The sequence below is a fragment of the Lucilia cuprina genome, chromosome 4 (genome assembly GCF_022045245.1).
Source record: "Lucilia cuprina isolate Lc7/37 chromosome 4, ASM2204524v1, whole genome shotgun sequence".
NCBI classification, from domain to species: Eukaryota; Metazoa; Arthropoda; class Insecta; order Diptera; family Calliphoridae; genus Lucilia; species Lucilia cuprina.
Genome location: NC_060952.1, coordinates 44,965,301 through 44,983,611, shown reverse-complemented (window position 1 = coordinate 44,983,611; position 18,311 = coordinate 44,965,301). Strand labels below are relative to the sequence as shown.

The window sequence follows — 18,311 nt, the reverse complement described above, 5'->3', positions numbered from 1 at the left end:
TTAACAAAACATTCTGAGGGCCACAATCTAAATATAATTACCGTTTAACCGCTAGTTAATCTGCTAGTTAAAATAGTTGTTTGTCTGAAAACTTTCAATATATTCTTTCTATAAAAAATAATAAGACATTGAGAAAATGAGGGTTAGCATTTCAAATATTATTATGTCTGTTCCCGCACTCGTCTCGTTTGCAAAACTGAACAGACATGTTGAGAATTAAAACAAGTATGAATGTATAGTCGGGCATAGCCGATCATATGAAACCCTACACATTTAACTTAATTATGAGCCCAAAGGCCATATTCGGATGGACATTTATGTTTGCCTGCATTTGCAATTGTATACATTTTAAACGTTTTAAAAACTAGTGAGTACAGAAAAGTATGCCAAATGTATGAAATTTAAAAAATAAACAAAATAAACGACCCCATGACCTAATACCATCAAAAGTCATTAGAAAAATAAACAAACACCCTAACATGTAAAGGCCCTTAAACAATAACTTAATTTTGATTGAATAAAACATTTGTCAAAATTCCCAACAAATACAAAAATAAAAAACAGGAAAACTGTTTCAACAACTCAAAAAGAACAGACAAACTAGTAAATAAAAAAATGTTAAATAACGCCACTAAAATCGAATATACATATGTATGTACACATAAGGAATAAAAAACTAACCAAAAAAAGTTCTCTTACCGTAATATTATTGCTGTTTTGGCCAACATCTGTCATATTTGATTATGGCATTATTAAAAAATAAGTGTATATGAATTATTGACTAAAATGACAAGAAAAAAAAAAACGAAACACTCTTCACTAAAGGAAGAGTTTATTAGCTATATAGCAAACTACATATATCTAGATTATACAATTTCCTTTTCGAACTCTTCTACTTTTACTAATGTTTAAATAATGTTTAAATATTGCTACTTTGCTTATAAAACGCCCCCTCATTATAGTCAACGCGTTTTGGACGCCCCTTGTATTAAACACAAGCAAACATATTTATTTGTACACAACCTGGTGAAAATATTGGCTAAATTTTGTTTAAAACATTTACAGAGACATTTGAAAACTGAAAAGCATTTTTTGCATATAGACAAAACACATAAAATTTAACGGTAAATTGTTAACTGCCAAATACTTTTACAGCATAAAGATACTTCTTTTTATTGCTTGCCACATTATTAAACAATAAAATGGGCTCGTGGCATTTGGTTTTGTTATTCTACCAGTCCTTCTTTTGAAACTTCTTTTTTCTGGTTTTGGTTAAAAACATAAATATTGGTTGTATATAAAATAATGATAGACAATGGAATACAGAAAAAAAACTAAGAAAATTTAGCTGTAGGAAGTTTGATTTTAAAAAAGAAAAAACCTACCATGTAATCTAGACATTGCTAACAATTTTTACGGCCTGATTTTGACACATGTATCGATTATTTTTAACATTCTCTTTAGTAATGCTTATTTGTCAAAAAATTTTTTTGGAGTATTCTAATAGTGGTTACAGCATCCTTTAATATTCAAGATTTAATATATCAGAATTAATAAAACATAAAGAATAAATAATTCAAAATATAAATATACTTAAAACTTGTTTAGAGTGTCTTATGGTCGACTATTTCCCACTGGTCCAAATAGATTTATTATTTTTTTCCAAATACATATTTATTCAAATCAGATAATTTTTCTATTATTTTCAACCGTAAGTCAAATGTCAACTGTTGCCTTATTTTATTAGACAATATTTTCTAAATAAGTCAAAAAGTGGCTAAATTATGGTTTGACACGTTATAATCGTCTGTCTATCTGTTGTTTCTCGTATTTAAAAAATAGAACATCCCCGGTGCAAGAAATCCCATTAAAACGTACATTTGTATATTTTTCAAAACTTTTAGATTTTATTCAAGTGCTTGTTGTCATTATTAAAATGAGACTTTTTTTAAGTTTTTAATAAATTTGGTCTTCTATTAGCCGAGAACTGAGGGATTTTTATTTGATTGTTTGCAATAAAATTTGTTTACGCCTAGTAACGCCTGGTGTTTGATGTGTCTATTACTGAGGAGGGTAAATCATTGTCTCAGTTTAATAATTGTTAGTAGATAATATTAAAGTTTAAATTTTAATTTAATTTTGATCTAAAAAGTATGTATGTGTATTTAAAAGTAGTTTAAAATTTAAATAAAAAAACTTGAATATAAACAAACACGACCTACATCACAAAAATTGTCGAATGTTAAAAAGTTTTCATATGTGGAAAGTTTGCATGTGAGAAGGAAAATTATGGAACTTGAATTAGTGAATTCTTCGAAAATTGGTAGTCAGAAAGATGTAAGATTTGTATTAGTTAATATCCAACATTAAGTTTGCACTCTTTTAATTATCTTCATTTAAAACTTTTAGATTCATTCATTAGACGGATACGTTATTTCGACTATAAAAAACTGTGCTATTTTAGTTTGTTTCCCCAAAAATAGAAACTAAAACAAGTACAAACAAAAAAGACTTTAAACTAAAATGTTGTCAAAAGTACATCAATCACTAAGGAAAATATCTTTCTAAATGGAATTTCCGATTAAACTTAAAATTAATTATCTCTCATTTAATTAAAGTGTATTTAAGCATAAAAACTACAAACCACACACACTTACAGACTCAGCAAACTATCTACACACTCTCATAGATACTAAACTCTATACGCTTAAGTTCACAAGAAGGCATTCATTCTGTTTTTCTTTTTTGAATTCAAAAAAACGCGCCAATTTATTTTAGATGTTGTTTAGTTTTACCATGTGCCACAACATGTACGACAACTACTGACTATACAAAAATACAAACAAATTTATTAGTTTGTACTAGTGCTTTCTATCCTTGAAAATAAAATTAACCGAATAAAAAAATATATATCTGAAAGTAGAATAAAGAAATCCAAAGAGTTTTTTAGTATTAAAGCAAATGTCGAAAAGTAGGAGAAGAGCCATGAAAGACAAGAAACTAAAACTAATGACCACCTCATAATACAGTAGACAGTAACCAGACTACAACCTACAACAAAAATAACAATAAATGCCAACAATCTTGCAACAGCAACAACTAAGACAACAACAACATATATGCTGGGCCTCAAAACATACTTCAAACCAGCCAACCATCATCCATCACTCAAGTTTGTGTTTAAGGTTCCTGAAATGTTTTATTTTATTTTTCATGTGGACTACAGCGTTTCAGTCGGCCGATAGGGAAGGAAGAAATGTTCCTACAAAACAATAATTGTTGCAATGGACAGGTTGGATGATGTTTTATTTTTAAATTGCATTTAGGAGGCATTAGTAGTTGCACAAAGAGTTTATTTTAAGCCAAATGGCATGTTAAGGAAACGGAAGTGAATTTAAATTTAGAATCATTTTGTCACAATTCATTTCAGTATTAATGAATCAAATGTCAACTTGTGTCAAACTGAGAATTCAATTAAAAGTAAACTGAAAATCTAATATTACTATTTACTATCTGTAGTTATTTCTTACTAAAATTTATCTTATCTCTCCCTTCCAGGTACTGTTAATGCCAATGGTGAAACAAAACGACAACGGACCTCATATACCCGCTATCAAACATTAGAACTTGAAAAAGAATTCCATTTCAATCGTTACCTGACCCGCCGAAGACGCATCGAAATCGCTCATGCTCTGTGCTTAACCGAACGCCAAATTAAGATTTGGTTCCAGAACAGACGCATGAAATGGAAAAAGGAACATAAAATGGCTTCGATGAATATAGTGCCCTATCATATGGGACCCTATGGTCATCCCTATCATCAATTCGATATTCATCCGTCACAGTTTGCGCATTTGAGCGCATAGGACGCGTGGCACTTTTCGGGTACTGGTTAGAGGCTCAATCAGTTGTATCAGGAACCATATCAGGCGGCGGCAGCAGCAAGTGTAGCCGGCGGTTATCAAACACAAAACTCCCAAGACTTAGTGGGCGGCAGTGGTGGCGGCGGTGGAGGTGTTAATAGTGCAACGAGTGGTGTCGTTGGCGGTACAAATGCACTGTTCGCCTCTGCTGCAGCCGTGGCGTCGTCAACGACGTCAAATGCCGATTGTGTTAAATATCCGCAAGAATTCTGATCTCAAGTTATCATTGGACCGCAACAGAGACTAATGTCATCATCGTCGGCATCTGCATTGTCATTATCCGATAATCTGGCTGTAGAAGATGATGAAAATTATCATTCTCAAAGTAATCAAACACATCCTTCTCATAATCATCTTCTACTACCTCAGAATCATCAGCTCTGTAAGCAGGAGTATGATACAAATTCACTTTTAAATGAAACTGCCTGCGATACACGTAATGATACTGAGATCAGTAATGATAACGACTTGTACTGCTGCTAAAAATAATACAAAACTATGACATCAGCCGCTGTTGTTTGTTGAAGAAGAACACAAAAAACACTCGAAAACAAAGATGTGATCAAAATGATATCAAAATATATAGAAAATTATGAAGTTCCGAATACAACTGATTTGAGCTAATCTACAAGAAAAATAAACGAACTTTTTATTACAAGTGTACAAATTTAACAGCAAAATAATTGCAGTGTGTAAAGGAATGTTTTTCATTTCTGAGATACATCAAATACAATTATTCTTTAAAAAGTTCGTTTGTTTTTTGGTTTATAATACTGGTTTAAAAATTATTTTGATACTTTGTATATTTTTTCTGTTCAAATTTCATTATTATTTGTTTAAATTATAGTTTAGAAAAACTAAATTTATTTTTATTATATAAAAGAAAAACAAATCTTTTTATGCCGTCCAGTATGATAAACCAACTCCTTTAATTCTCTAAGCAGTATTCGAAAAGAGCCTTTAGTTATGTAAGTTAGTTTTAGAAAAAATGTATTTAATAAGTTAGTTTTAAGTCTATAAAGTATATTTATATGAATTAAAAGCGAATTAGAATTTTGGCAAATAAATAGAATATATTCCTAATCCTAAACTCAATATCTATGAAATGCTATAAAATTGATTCGAATTTTCCACATTTTCAAATATGTATTTATATTTTTCTATACATTTTTATACATCAGTAAAAAGTATATTAATTTCTTTATATTACAAAATTCATTCAGTTGACGTAATAATTTCTTATTAAATTTCCTAACATCTATGAGAAATATTTTATTATTGTAGAATTATAATTCGCTTTTGATTATTTTTCTTTAGCTTAAGATGATTTTTGACTTATCTATATGTGTGCTCTTTTGTTAATTATTTTTACCTACCCATAACTCAAAAGTATATATTTTTTGAATTCATTTGTCTTAAAATTTGTTAATTTTATATAATATATTTTTTTTAATATTTATTATGTTTTAAATTTTATTATTTAGCTCACTCAATAGTTTTGAATTACATAATGCAATTGGTTTACTACTTTATCAAATTGAAACAAACTTGAAAAAAAGTACTTTCCTTTATTTATTTTTCTAATATTGAGCAAAATAAATTTAGTGGAATGTAGTTATTCCTTTATCCCAACAATAGTAAATTTTTATTTATTTTATTTGTTTTATTTTTCTATCAAATTAAATGCTGCTAGTACTTAAAATTATTAAAATCTTAAAATTTTTCTATGAAACATTATACAAATTCAATACAATTACAAATTCTTTTAAAGAATTTTTTTGTTTTAAAATCATTTGAACTCAGTTTGTAAAAAAGTAAAAATATACTATTTTTAATAAACTTTCTACACTTCAATTTACAAATTGAGATTTCAATGACTTACTCCCATGTTTTTGTTATATATTTCTTACAAATGCTTTACTTTTTTAAAAATGTTTTAATTTTAAACTAACTTTTATAAAAACAAATAATATACATAAAAATATAAAAAAAAAACAAATTCGGGAACACAGGGCCGATAAAAATTTAGTATTTTGTTTAATTATATTTATAGTTTTAATGGTGATACATTAATTTTGTTTGAATTATACATAAATTCGTTTTACAAAATAATTTGCAATAGTTTTTTTATTAAATGTCTACTATTACAAAAATGAATAAGTAGTTGTAAAAAATCATCTATGTAAAAATGTTAATAATTTATAAATAAAAACTACAAAATATTAGCCAGTAAGTAGGGTTTTATTGAGTAAATAAGAAAAACATCAGGTTTAATTGTTGTTTTAATATAAATTTATAAAAGAAACAAATTATTATAAATATTTAACTATCATTAGTTTAATATATTAAAAAATACACAACAAAAATATATAAATATACGTAATAAACACAACAAAAATATATAAATATACGTAATAAACAAAAATAATTTCAATAAGAACGATCGATCCTCTTTAGTAAATAATAAAAAAATGATCACTATCATTAAAATTAAAAAATTATAATTTAAAAAAATGAAAACTTAATAATAAAGTATATTTATAATTGTATAAGGTTAGTGCATAATTTAAAAATAACTAAGTTTTAATTATTTTTATTAAATTTTTAAGTTTATGAATAAAAATGCAAAAAAATAAACTTTCTTATTTTAATAAAAACTCAACATAAACTAGTAAATATTTTAGCACAAATTTATTGTTTTCTTTTTTATTTATACAAATTAATTAATATTATTTAGTTTTTTTTCATTAAACAAAATGGGCATATCCCACTCGCGCTCTTAAATCTTAAGACATCAATCACATGTTTTATAAAAAAAATATTAAAATTCTTTATCAAAATTGCAGAATTTTTATAGCAAAATTATGCTGCATTCCATGTAAAATTTTTAAAACCACAAAAAGAAAAAATGTTAAATAAGTATAAAAATAAATAACATTTTTATCATCAACTGTAAATGTATTAAAGATAAAAAACTATAAAAATAATTTAATTATTAGTAAATAAAATATGAAAAACAAAAACAAATGTACTTTAGTTTCGCAATATGTTAAAACAACAAAAATTTATTATAATACTTAATAATACAAAATAAAACAAAGTAAATTAATTAAATAATATGTTGATACAAAAAATAAACTAAAATGCAAACAAAAACAAGAAAAAGATCAATAAAAATTATTATTTTAAAATGTAATAAAAATGAAACATGTGTTTTTATTTCCCCTTTTCTTACTTAAACGACAACACATCACATTACTCATTGATCATTGATAGTTTTCGTTTGATTTGATTTTCTTATATTCCAGTTGTTCTATTTTTAGTATAATACTAAAAATAGAAAAATAGGGAAAATCTATATTTTCAACAATTAGAACATATGCCCGGGTAGCTCAGTCGGTAGAGCATTGGACTTTTAATCCAAGGGTCCAGGGTTCAAGTCCCTGCTCGGGCGATCTAAGTTTTTTAAATAATATACACATATATTATTTTTGTTTTTAACATATATAAGATAGAAACTTAGATAACAAACTGTTACCATTAATTATAAAAGTACCTTGACCCAAGTTTAAGAGTAAAACGCAAAAGAAATAGAGAATTACAGCGCTGTTATTAAATTTATTTCTAAATGCACACTTATATTACCCAGTGTCTTTCGGTATCCTCATCGTAATACTAATAAATAAACAAAACTCAAACTGTAGATTTTTTTTGAAAAAGTAAATTTTTTTTTACCGTTTCGAAATGTAATAATGCAATTTTGAAGAGAAAATTTTTGTTTTAATTAAGGGAAAGCCATTAACTCTTTCCGAAAAAAATATTTTGTCTATAAAACTATTCTAAAGCGAAACTGGCAAAAATGTCATGCATTTCATTTGTATGTACAATGAATATGGTTTAACTACTAATAATTTTGTTATTTCTTTTTATATTTATTGCAAATTTCTTCATAACCGCTACTATCTATAAAATTGTTATAAAGCAAAAAAAAAAACACAAAATATGTAAATATTATTGAAATTACACTATGCGACAAAAATAAATACCGGGGAAATGATACTATTTTTCTGAAAGGTAGAACCGATTAGAACTAGAAAATTTCTTTAAATTTGAACTTTAAGTACTTACAAGTCAGTTACATAGTAGAAATGGATTAAAACCCCAGCCCCCTGCAAGCCCTTCTTCAGGAAATGACTTTAATTTCATAAAACTTCCCTGTCAGCAAATTTGAGTTCAATTTTGGATACATGAACTGAATAGTCACTATAAGGGCTCAATTTTGTGTTTCTCAGTGCTAAGTTAAAAAATTTACAAAATTTTAATTTAAAATTTAATGTATCTAAAACATAGTTTAATATAAAATAAACATCAGTTAGAGATTAGTGAGTGCAAAACAGTATAAATTAGAAATTTTATTACATAAAAGAGTATAAAATCATAACACTTTCCAAATTCTCTATTGTTATGGCAAAACTGGAAATTTACTACATTTACGAAATTTTAAGTTATAAAAAAGTGACTTGAAACTGAAACGAAATGGACACATCAAGTAAGTATTAAACAGGTGGAACAGTTTCTTCCGAACGGGGTCACTTTTCATTCACTCAGATTACATCAAATTAGATTGTTTTAAACAATAAGCTGTAACGTTATGGTTACAATTTGGATAGAAATTGTTGGCAGGGTTCTACCATATATAAAGACTCCCACATATATATCCACCATCAAACCGTAAGCCGTAAATAGAAACTCCCCTATAAACATTAGCTTGATATATGAAATAGAGCTGATGATTATTATTGACACATCCTTCTCGGATTAAAAAAATTAATGTTTAAAAACAATATATTTTTTTTTCCTTTTTAACCATAAATATATGTATGTGAGCGGTAAAGTCGATTGTAAAATTCGGTAGAAAATTAGTTTAGTGAATGATAAAGTCGACTTGAAATGTTTTTGTTCTACATTGATATAAATTTGCAAAAATAAATTTTGTACAATCTGACCCAAAAAAGTACACTTTATAATTCGGTTTTGTACAATTTGAAAATTGCATTTGCCATCCCTGGTATAATAATAAGAATTTGACAACTATAATATCAAACATAAGGAATTTTACATGAATGTAACACCGAATTTTATTCGGTGTAGCAACTATAATGAGCTGCTACTGTGTGAATGTTTTGTAAGTACAGAGTTCCTCTAATATTTTGCGGTTGTTGTCTTAGATAATTTCAGAATATATAATGTTCAGCTAGTCACCGCTAGGTGTTCCAGTTCTAATGTTATGTTCTTTGTGTTATAAAACCACTTTGTCGACGAAGCACCATGTGCCCGGGTAGCTCAGTCGGTAGAGCATTGGACTTTTAATCCAAGGGTCCAGGGTTCAAGTCCCTGCTCGGGCGACTGATTTTTTTCTGTCTTCATTCTGTAAATTTTTTTAATTAATAAAAAACAAAAAAATATAATAAATTATATATATTTGTTCTTGCATGCTTGTAAAGCACATACGCCTAACACAATCCCTATTATAATATCTTATTGTAAAGATAGTTGTTGATGGTTTATTTTATTAAACTTTTACGTATTAAACAAATTTCAGAAAAAAACATACATTAAAAAGTAGTGAGTTAAAAAGCTAATAAAACCTCTTTTCACTACTTCGTTATTATCATTTTAATTGACATAATTTTAAAATGTTTAATGACTTAGGAGGCAAGTGCTTAATAACCTTTCTTACAAATAGGAAGTTATAGAAGAGCTTGCAATTTCGCTGACAATGAAGTTATTGAACTTGTTTTTTAAATAATAAAACAAGTATGAATATAGTCGGACATGGCTGAACATATGTATATACCCTACACTAGTAAGTATGTTTGGATTGTTTTTTAAATAATAAATAAAGCATTTAATTTGGTTATACCTTAATTCCGGAATATTGTTAATAATTGTTGACAACAAAAATAGATTTTCTACAAGAGGGATCTAAGGTTAAATAAAGCCAGATCATTACGAAAATCAGCAGTATCGTTGAGATTTATATAAAACTAATTCTTGCATAATTGTGGAGCGATACAAGAACATTTAACATATGGTCCGATTTCAACCTTTTTTAAATAGCCAAATTTTATCAAATTATCTTGAAAACTGCGACCTGTAGAGTGCGCTTTACATGGGTACACAGTCAGACGATCGGACATACATAGCAAAATCGACTCAAAAAGCGGCTTCACACAAGCACACAATTAATAACAAAGTAAGATGGAAACAGCTGTTTTACTTTTTGATATGTGTTTACATTAAAATACATCACTGATCTAATGCGACTTGATTGTTTTTTGAATCATTTCAAAAAAATTAAGAGAGCCATTCGATTGTAACATTTTCTATCCGCATTTTCTCCGCATTTAGACGATCCCATCCGTACTCTTCTACACAAAATTTTGACGTATCATATTACTAGTGTGCTCGTGTGAAGACGGTTTTGCAGTTTATAATTCCATTATAATAGGAATCAAAAAAGCAAAATTTGTAATGCAGTTTTGTAAAACAATAAACTTCCAGTTGCAAACACTAGTATGTAGTACTAAATGAAAGAAATGTGTCAAAATTTGTTGTTTAAAATTTGTTTTTTGACTATCAAAGAGATTTATGTTATTTATTGGTTATTTGAAGGTAAAACGAAATTCTATTAAAGTAGTTCTTTTACCAATTTGAATAATACTTTAGGATGAAATATGACATTAAACATTGAATATTCTATTATACTTTCAGTATTGTGTTCAATGTTAAAAAATAAACAAAATATACATTATATGTATTAAAAAAATTCAAGCATATTTTGAGTTTATACGGCATATTAATGCTTTAAAACTCTGTTTTAAAACATATATAACATATAAAACATATACTTAATCTAAAACATGTAAGAAATCAAATACGGGCGAGACCGACCATATAATACCCTACACTTGTTACAAAAATAAAATGAGATTTAGCATTTATGTTGAATTGTACCTTGCCTCTGACATAATTAAACCATTTATTGTTGAATAAAATGGTAAGGCCTAGTCGAATGAGGCCCTATAACTATAAAATCTACGTAGGTCATCAAGGCTAGTTCAGTTGTATGGCGGGTTCAGTTGTATGGGGGCTAGGTGAAATAATAGACCGATGTTACCAACATTCAATAGGCTTCTTCCGATACCATAGAAAACCATGTGACAAATTTCATTGATCTATCCCCAAAACTGCGATCTGTAGCTTGATTACAAGCTTTACAATTTGGGGGTTTAGTTGTATGGGAGCTAGTGAAATAATATACCTATCTTAATAGTTTTCTGGGACAATATCATTTACATTATTTTCAAAACTGCTACTTGTAGTCATAACTGCACCATTGAATTGTTGTAAGGTATAAATACATTTGTATGTATATAAATACTTATATGTATACGCAAAGATGTATGTGTTCAAAAAGATGCTAATTGACATACAATTAAAAAAAAATTGATTAATGAAATTGCTATAAAAATATTTTTCAAAAATTATTCTTTTTTACAATGACCTTATTTGGTCCGACAACATGTGCTTCAAGTATTTAGAATGTTGATTCGTGCCACATAATGAAAGTGCCTTAGACGTGAAACTGTCTGCCAAAGATTTGGTCTATATGGTTTATTGTACACTTCTTCAGAAGGCAGGGTTGCGACAAAAAACATGTAATAACAAAAATATTTAACTTAAAAAATTTAACTTGTGAACACATAACTGGTGAAGTCATATAGTTTTCACGACCCTTTTACTTGTTATGTAAAAGGGTTTGTGCTGATGTTAGTAACGCACAATAATATTGGTCCTATACCCACCTAAAGTATACCAACAGAATCGTTTTCTGAATCGATTTAGCTATGTCCGTCTTTCCATGTAAGCCTTGTAATCAAACTACAAGTCGCAATTTTAAAGATAATTCAATGGAATTTGGCACATGATAATTTATGATACCGTATTTAAAATGGTTAACATCGGTCCACTATTTCACTTAGCCCCCATATAACTAAAGCCGCCGAATAGGGCTTTTAAGTTCATAATAATGTTTCTATGCTAGCCTTGATGACACTCATGAACTCTATAATTATAGGGCCTCATTTGACCCTAGCCCCTATATATAAAAACTAAATCACATGTATCGGTCGGCCTCGTCCGATTTTAATTTCTTACCTATTGAAAATGGTTAAGATCGGTCCATTATTTCACCTTATTTCATACAACTGAACCACCTAATAGGGCTTTTAAACCATGTAAACTATAGATCGCAATTTAGAATATAATTCAATGAAATTTGGCACATGACCTTCTGTGGAACTGTAGATGAAGCCTATTGAAAATGGTTAACATCGGTCCATTATTTCACCTAGCCCTTGTCGTGTGCACCCTGTAGTTAGATGAGTGGATGTAGAAAATAAGAAAAAGATTAATAAAAAGTTGGCAACGAGTCATTTGACGTTTAGAAAAATTAATGAAATAAACAAAAACAAATATTAAGAAAAAAAGAAGATATTATATTCAAACGGCTGAATAGATAAAAAAGGCAGGAAGCCAGGAAAAAAATTATTAAAAATAATTATTTAAAAGTGCTAATAATTTTGCAATATTTACCTGAATTACCCGAACCTGGACAGAATACGTAGGACCTGCAAAGAGAAAAGAGAAGGAAGAAGAGAAAATATATATTATAAATAAATAAATTCAGAACTTAAAATCTACTTAAGGTATTTTTAGACTACAATACTGAGTATTAACACACTTCAAGTTAATAATATTAGCTTTGTTCCAGAACTTTTCTGGCTAAAGAGAATAATGAATTTTCTCTTCGTACTTATAAAAAGTACGGGAACAGAAAAAAACAAAATTTCTCTTTCAATAAATTTGTATTGATGTTAATCAAAAATATCAAATATTTTTTGTTTTCAATGTATTTTTTAAACAAATAATTTATTTGACAATTTTTTTTTATTTGCCAGGAAAAAATTTTCTGGCTAAAACCTGCAAGTTCTGGCAAAGAGAAAATAATTTTAATTGCTCAAATTTTTTCTCTTTTACAATTTCTGCTAAAAACCTGCAAACTTGACAAGTAAAGGAACAAAGCTATTTGATAATAATTCGGATTTTCAAAAAATCCATCCGAAAAATACATTTTATGTTTACACTATAATATTTGTAACATTTTTTATCTATTTTCTATGGTTTATGCACTTATATTATTTTTAATATACTTTACACTTTTTGTTTGTTTTTTATTGTATTTATAAAGTACTTACCGAAAGAAAAAGTTTTGCCAAAAAAATATGTAATATTTTTGAAAATCAAATTATTTTTAGACTAGAAAATTGTATTATGATACAAATATTTTTGACAAGTATTAATACTCGGTATTGTAGTTTGAAAATACCTTTAGAAGCTAAAATCTACTTAGAATTTTTTTTTATTTGCCAGGAAAAAATGTTCTGACTAAAACCTGCAAGTCCGTATGCCAAAAAATATGTAATATTTTTGAAAATCAAATTATTTTTAGACTAGAAAATTGTATTATGATACAAACATTTTTGACACTTAGAATCTAAAATCTACTTAGAAGCTAAAATCTACTTAGAAACCTACTCAAAATCTACTTAGAAGCTAAAATCTAAAATCTACTTAGAAGTCTAAATGTGCAGATCAGAATTAAAAGAAAGTTTGTTATTAAAACTAAAAGCAAAAATAAAAAATTTATAATTTAAAAAAACTTGGTTAAAACTAAATTTGCTAAAACTAAATTCTGTTAAAATGTCGCCAAGGCGAGGTTGAATTCTCGAGAGGGAGGGCCATATTGTGCATAGGTATGACCGTAAGGAGATGCAGGACTACTTTTGGCCCCTTTTTCTAGTAAATACCCCAAATGCTGGTATGAAGTTTGTGTTAGTGTGTGTTAATGGTACAGGTTGCCGGCAAGAACCACCTCTATTCTCTCCACTCTGTTCCTGTTTGTTTATTTGCTCTGTTGATTTGTTCCTAAAGAAAAACAAACGAAACACCACACCACTACACCCTCATACAACTGAACCCTCGAATAGGGCTTTTAAACTTTGTAATCAAACTATAGGTCGCAATTTTGGAGATGATTCAATGAAATTTGGCACATGATCTTCTATGATACCGTAAACGAAGCCTGTTAAAAATGTGGTACCGTAGACGAAGCCTGTTGAAAATGGTTTACATTGGTCCATTATTTCACCCAGCCCCCATACAACTGATCCCCTGTAATATATATAGTAAAAAAATCTTGAATAACTCGTGACATCTTTTTTTACTCTATTGTACACATAATCATTATGTATTTTGTTATTAATTTGCTACACATAGAAATATTGTTCATGTACGAAGAACATATATATATGTATGCATATTATTATATTGTAAGGCGAGCCAGTTATGTCAGTCCTTCTGTTTGTCCATTGGAAGAGCGGTGTGATACAAATGGGAAGAGTTACATGCTGAAATTAACAACAAAATTTTCATAAAGGTTTGTTTGATATTATAAATGAATATTATCGGCCTTTGCTGTTGATGCTGTTTAGGCAGAAATTCTATTTTGTTTCCTTCTTTAGGAATTTACAATATGGAATGTGATTGCACTTGTTAGTTTCAATTGTATTGAGCTCTGAAGCCATTTTTTTCAAAACGAAATGTACCTACCATCAAAACCGTATGTCGTAAATGCTTCCTACAAACGTTAGATTTATATTTTTAAAACAGTTATGACTGTTTAAACTGTTTTTCGGAAGGCCACTTGTATGCGGGTTTGCAAAAACTTCAACCGATATTGCCCATTTTCAATATAAGTATATACACTCAAAAAATTTTTACATTTACTGATTGTAGGTTGTTCAAAAGTTTTCATTTAAGTTAAAAATTAATGAAAAACTAGTAGTTATATAAATAATTATACTTTTTAACATTTTATACATGTTGTTTAAAAAATAATAAATTGTTTTTTGGAATCAAGACTGAGCTTTGAAATTAAAGGTAAAAGTCTCAATTCCACAATTGCTTTCTTTATGTATGAATGTATGTATGTATGTATTTGCACCGTGCCCCTTCAAAGATTATTTAAGCAGATGAATCATTTTGGTTATTCCAAAACTACGGTGGCGCGTCATAATGTCCATTAATTTTATGACACCTGCAACATAGGTCTTTGGGGTTAAATATACACCTTAGGCGGTGGAAGTCCTGCAATACCGTAAATGTAATGCAAATGAGGTATCGGGCAATATCTTTAAGTATATATCAATATAATATTTTTACAACAATTTGTAATAAAAACAAACTAAAAATAAATTCCAAATATAAAATTTTTATTTTACTATAAATTGAATGAAAAACAGTAGTTTTTAATGATTTGGTATGTAAAATTTTGTCAGCAAAAATTACTGAAAAAATCAGTATTTTTTAATAATTTTGTATGTAAAAATTGGTTGGTAAAAATAACTGAAAAAACATTTCTTTTACACATTTTGTAATTTGGTTTTTGTTAGTTAAAATAAAGAAAAAACATTTTTTTCTACATAATTTATAGCAGTTATAAAAACAACATTCCAAAATAATAATTTAAAATGTTTGTAGTCCGTTTTTTAATGAAATTTCATTTGTTTTAAATTACTTTTCAGTTGAATTTACCTACATATTCTTTTGAGTGTATATATACATATATATTTAAGTCAAATTATAAATGGACAAATTATTAAGTAATATATGAAAAAACTACTGAAAATTACCAAAAATTTTATAATTTTTGCTGGGTAGTTATTATCTTCTATATATATACCAAGTAAGAAGTTATAGTCGGGCGAGGCCGACCATATAATACCTTACACCTGTATACGAATAAAATGTGATTTAGATTTAATAAAGCAGCATAGTTGAATTGTACCTTGCCTCAGATATACTAAAGCCATTTACTGTTTAATAAAACTATGGATATTAAATTAAAATTGTGATGGAGGCTTTTTAGGCCCTTTAATTATAAAGTTCATCAGGGTCATCAAGACTAGTATAGAACGTGGTTTTGCAGCTTTTTGTCGAGATACGAGTATATTAAACATAATTATGAACTTAAAAGCCCTATTTGGCGGATTCAGTTCTATGGGCCTAGGAGAAATAATGGACCGATGTTAACTATTTTCAATAGGCTTAATCTACAGTACTATAAAAGATCATGTCCCAAGTTTCATTGAATTATCTCTAAAGTTGTAAATCTTAACCATTTTCAATAAGGTTCGTCCCTGGGACAATAAAATATCCCATTTAGACTACTAAACGGCTGAACCGATTTTCTTAAAATTTTCACAGCGTATTCCTGTATGTCTAGAATAGTTAACAGGCTGCTTTTTATTTTAAAATTTCAAGTAGGCAGTTAGAATCTTCAAATTTTCATGAATAACTTTAACATCCATGTAAACAATTTGGGTAATAAATTGGCGAACTACCCATGAGAGGAGCGGCACCTCCCATATTAAACACAAAAATGCGTTTTTCTTGAGATAATATTAGAGTCCTCAAATTTTGTAGGAGCCACTTTAGTGTCAATATGATTATTTAGGTTAAAAATGGGCGGACTAGCGTTAGGGAACGTGGCAACTCCCATATAAATTAAATACAACAAGTAAGAGTTCTATATTCGGCTGTGCCGAATCTTATATACCCTTCACCATGATGTGTTTAAAGCCTTTTGTACCTTTTGAAGAACGAAAAAGTACCAAAAAGTCCCCATCTATGGGTCCTCAGTTAATCCGGGCCATACAAACTTAATTACATGTTCCTAGGTTCAATATTGTAGAAATTGTAAAAAGTACCTTTTGAAGAACGAAAAAGTACCAAGAAGTCCCCTTTTACTGGTTCTCACTTAATCCGGGATATACGAACTTAATAACATGTTTCTAGGTTCAATATTATAGAAATTTCAAAAAGTACCTTTTGAAGAATGAAAAAGTACCAAAAAGTACCTTTCATGGGTCCTCACTTAATCCTGGCCATACATACTTAATTACATGTTTCTAGGTTTAATATCGTAGAAATTGCAAAAAGTACCTTTTGAAAAACGAAAAAGTACCAAAAAGTCCCCTTTTATGGGTCCTTACTTAATCCGGGCCATACATACATAATTACATGTTTCTAGGTTTAATATCGTAGAAATTGCAAAAAGTACCTTTTGAAAAACGAAAAAGTACCAAAAAGTCCCCTTGTATGGGTCCTCACTTAATCCGGGCCATACATACTTAATTACATGTTTCTAGGTTCAATATTGTAGAAATTGCAAAAAGTACCTTTTGAAGAACGAAAAAGTACCAAAAAGTCCCCTTTTATGGGTCCTCACTTAATCCGGGCCATACATACTTAATTACATGTTTCTAGGTTCAATATTGTAGAAATTGCAAAAAGTACCTTTTGAACAACGAAAAAATACCAAAAAGTCCCCTTTTATGGGTCCTCACTAATCCGGGCCATACATACTTAATTACATGTTTCTAGGTTCAATATTGTAGAAATTGCAAAAAGTACCTTTTGAAAAACGAAAAAGTACCAAAAAGTCCCCTTGTATGGGTCCTCACTTTATCCGGGCCATACATACTTAATTACATGTTTCTAGGTTCAATATTGTAGAAATTGCAAAAAGTACCTTTTGAAAAACGAAAAAGTACCAATAAGTCCCCTTGTATGGGTCCTCACTTAATCCGGGCCATACATACTTAATTACATGTTTCTAGGTTCAATATTGTAGAAATTGCAAAAAGTACCTTTTGAAGAACGAAAAAGTACCAAAAAGTCCCCTTTTATGGGTCCTCACTTAATCCGGGCCATACATACTTAATTACATGTTTCTAGGTTCAATATTATAGAAATTGCAAAAAGTACCTTTTGAACAACGAAAAAGTCCCCTTTTATGGGTCCTCACTTAATCCGGGCCATACATACTTAATTACATGTTTCTAGGTTCAATATTGTAGAAATTGCAAAAAGTACCTTTTGAAAAACGAAAAAGTACCAAAAACTCCCCTTGTTTGGGTCCTCACTTAATCCGGGCCATGCATACTTAATTTCATGTTTCTAGGTTCAATATTATAGAAATTTCAAAAAATACCTTTTGAAGAACGAAAAAGTACCAGAAAGTCCCCTTTTATAGGTTCTCACTTAATCCAGGCTTTACATTCTTAATTTCATATTTCTAGCCAATAACAAAACATTAGTGCTGCTCTCGCTCTGCTAATCTTGCTTTGCTGCTCTTGCTCTGCTTTGCTTTTATAAACAAATTACAATAACAATATTTACCGTATTGTTATGTATTTTGTT

General features: G+C 28.6%; 1 protein-coding gene, 1 long non-coding RNA gene and 2 other non-coding genes across 7 annotated transcripts in view; 3 read left to right on the top strand and 1 right to left on the bottom strand.

Moving 5' to 3' along the window:
- The window catches only part of LOC111682816 (homeotic protein Sex combs reduced), a 51,178-nt gene extending 46,709 nt beyond the window's left edge, over positions 1 to 4,469 (top strand). For all 4 annotated transcript variants that reach the window (XM_046949046.1, XM_046949045.1, XM_046949044.1 and 1 more), the window contains one exon: positions 3,559 to 4,469. In XM_046949046.1, coding sequence (XP_046805002.1) covers positions 3,559 to 3,866 — 308 coding nt within the window. In that variant the 3' untranslated portion in view covers positions 3,867 to 4,469. The remainder of the gene's footprint in view (positions 1 to 3,558) is intronic.
- A 2,835-nt stretch (positions 4,470 to 7,304) lies between these two features.
- On the top strand, positions 7,305 to 7,377 carry Trnak-uuu. Its single transcript has one exon. It is a non-coding gene; the product is annotated as a tRNA-Lys (tRNA).
- Positions 7,378 to 7,775: 398 nt separating this feature from the next.
- On the bottom strand, positions 7,776 to 8,202 carry LOC124419394. The gene is made up of 3 exons (XR_006940541.1): positions 8,052 to 8,202; positions 7,970 to 7,990; positions 7,776 to 7,886 (listed from the first exon to the last, which is right to left on the bottom strand). It is a non-coding gene; the product is annotated as an uncharacterized LOC124419394 (long non-coding RNA).
- A 1,053-nt stretch (positions 8,203 to 9,255) lies between these two features.
- Positions 9,256 to 9,328, top strand: Trnak-uuu. Its single transcript has one exon. It is a non-coding gene; the product is annotated as a tRNA-Lys (tRNA).
- The last annotated feature ends 8,983 nt before the right edge of the window (positions 9,329 to 18,311 follow it).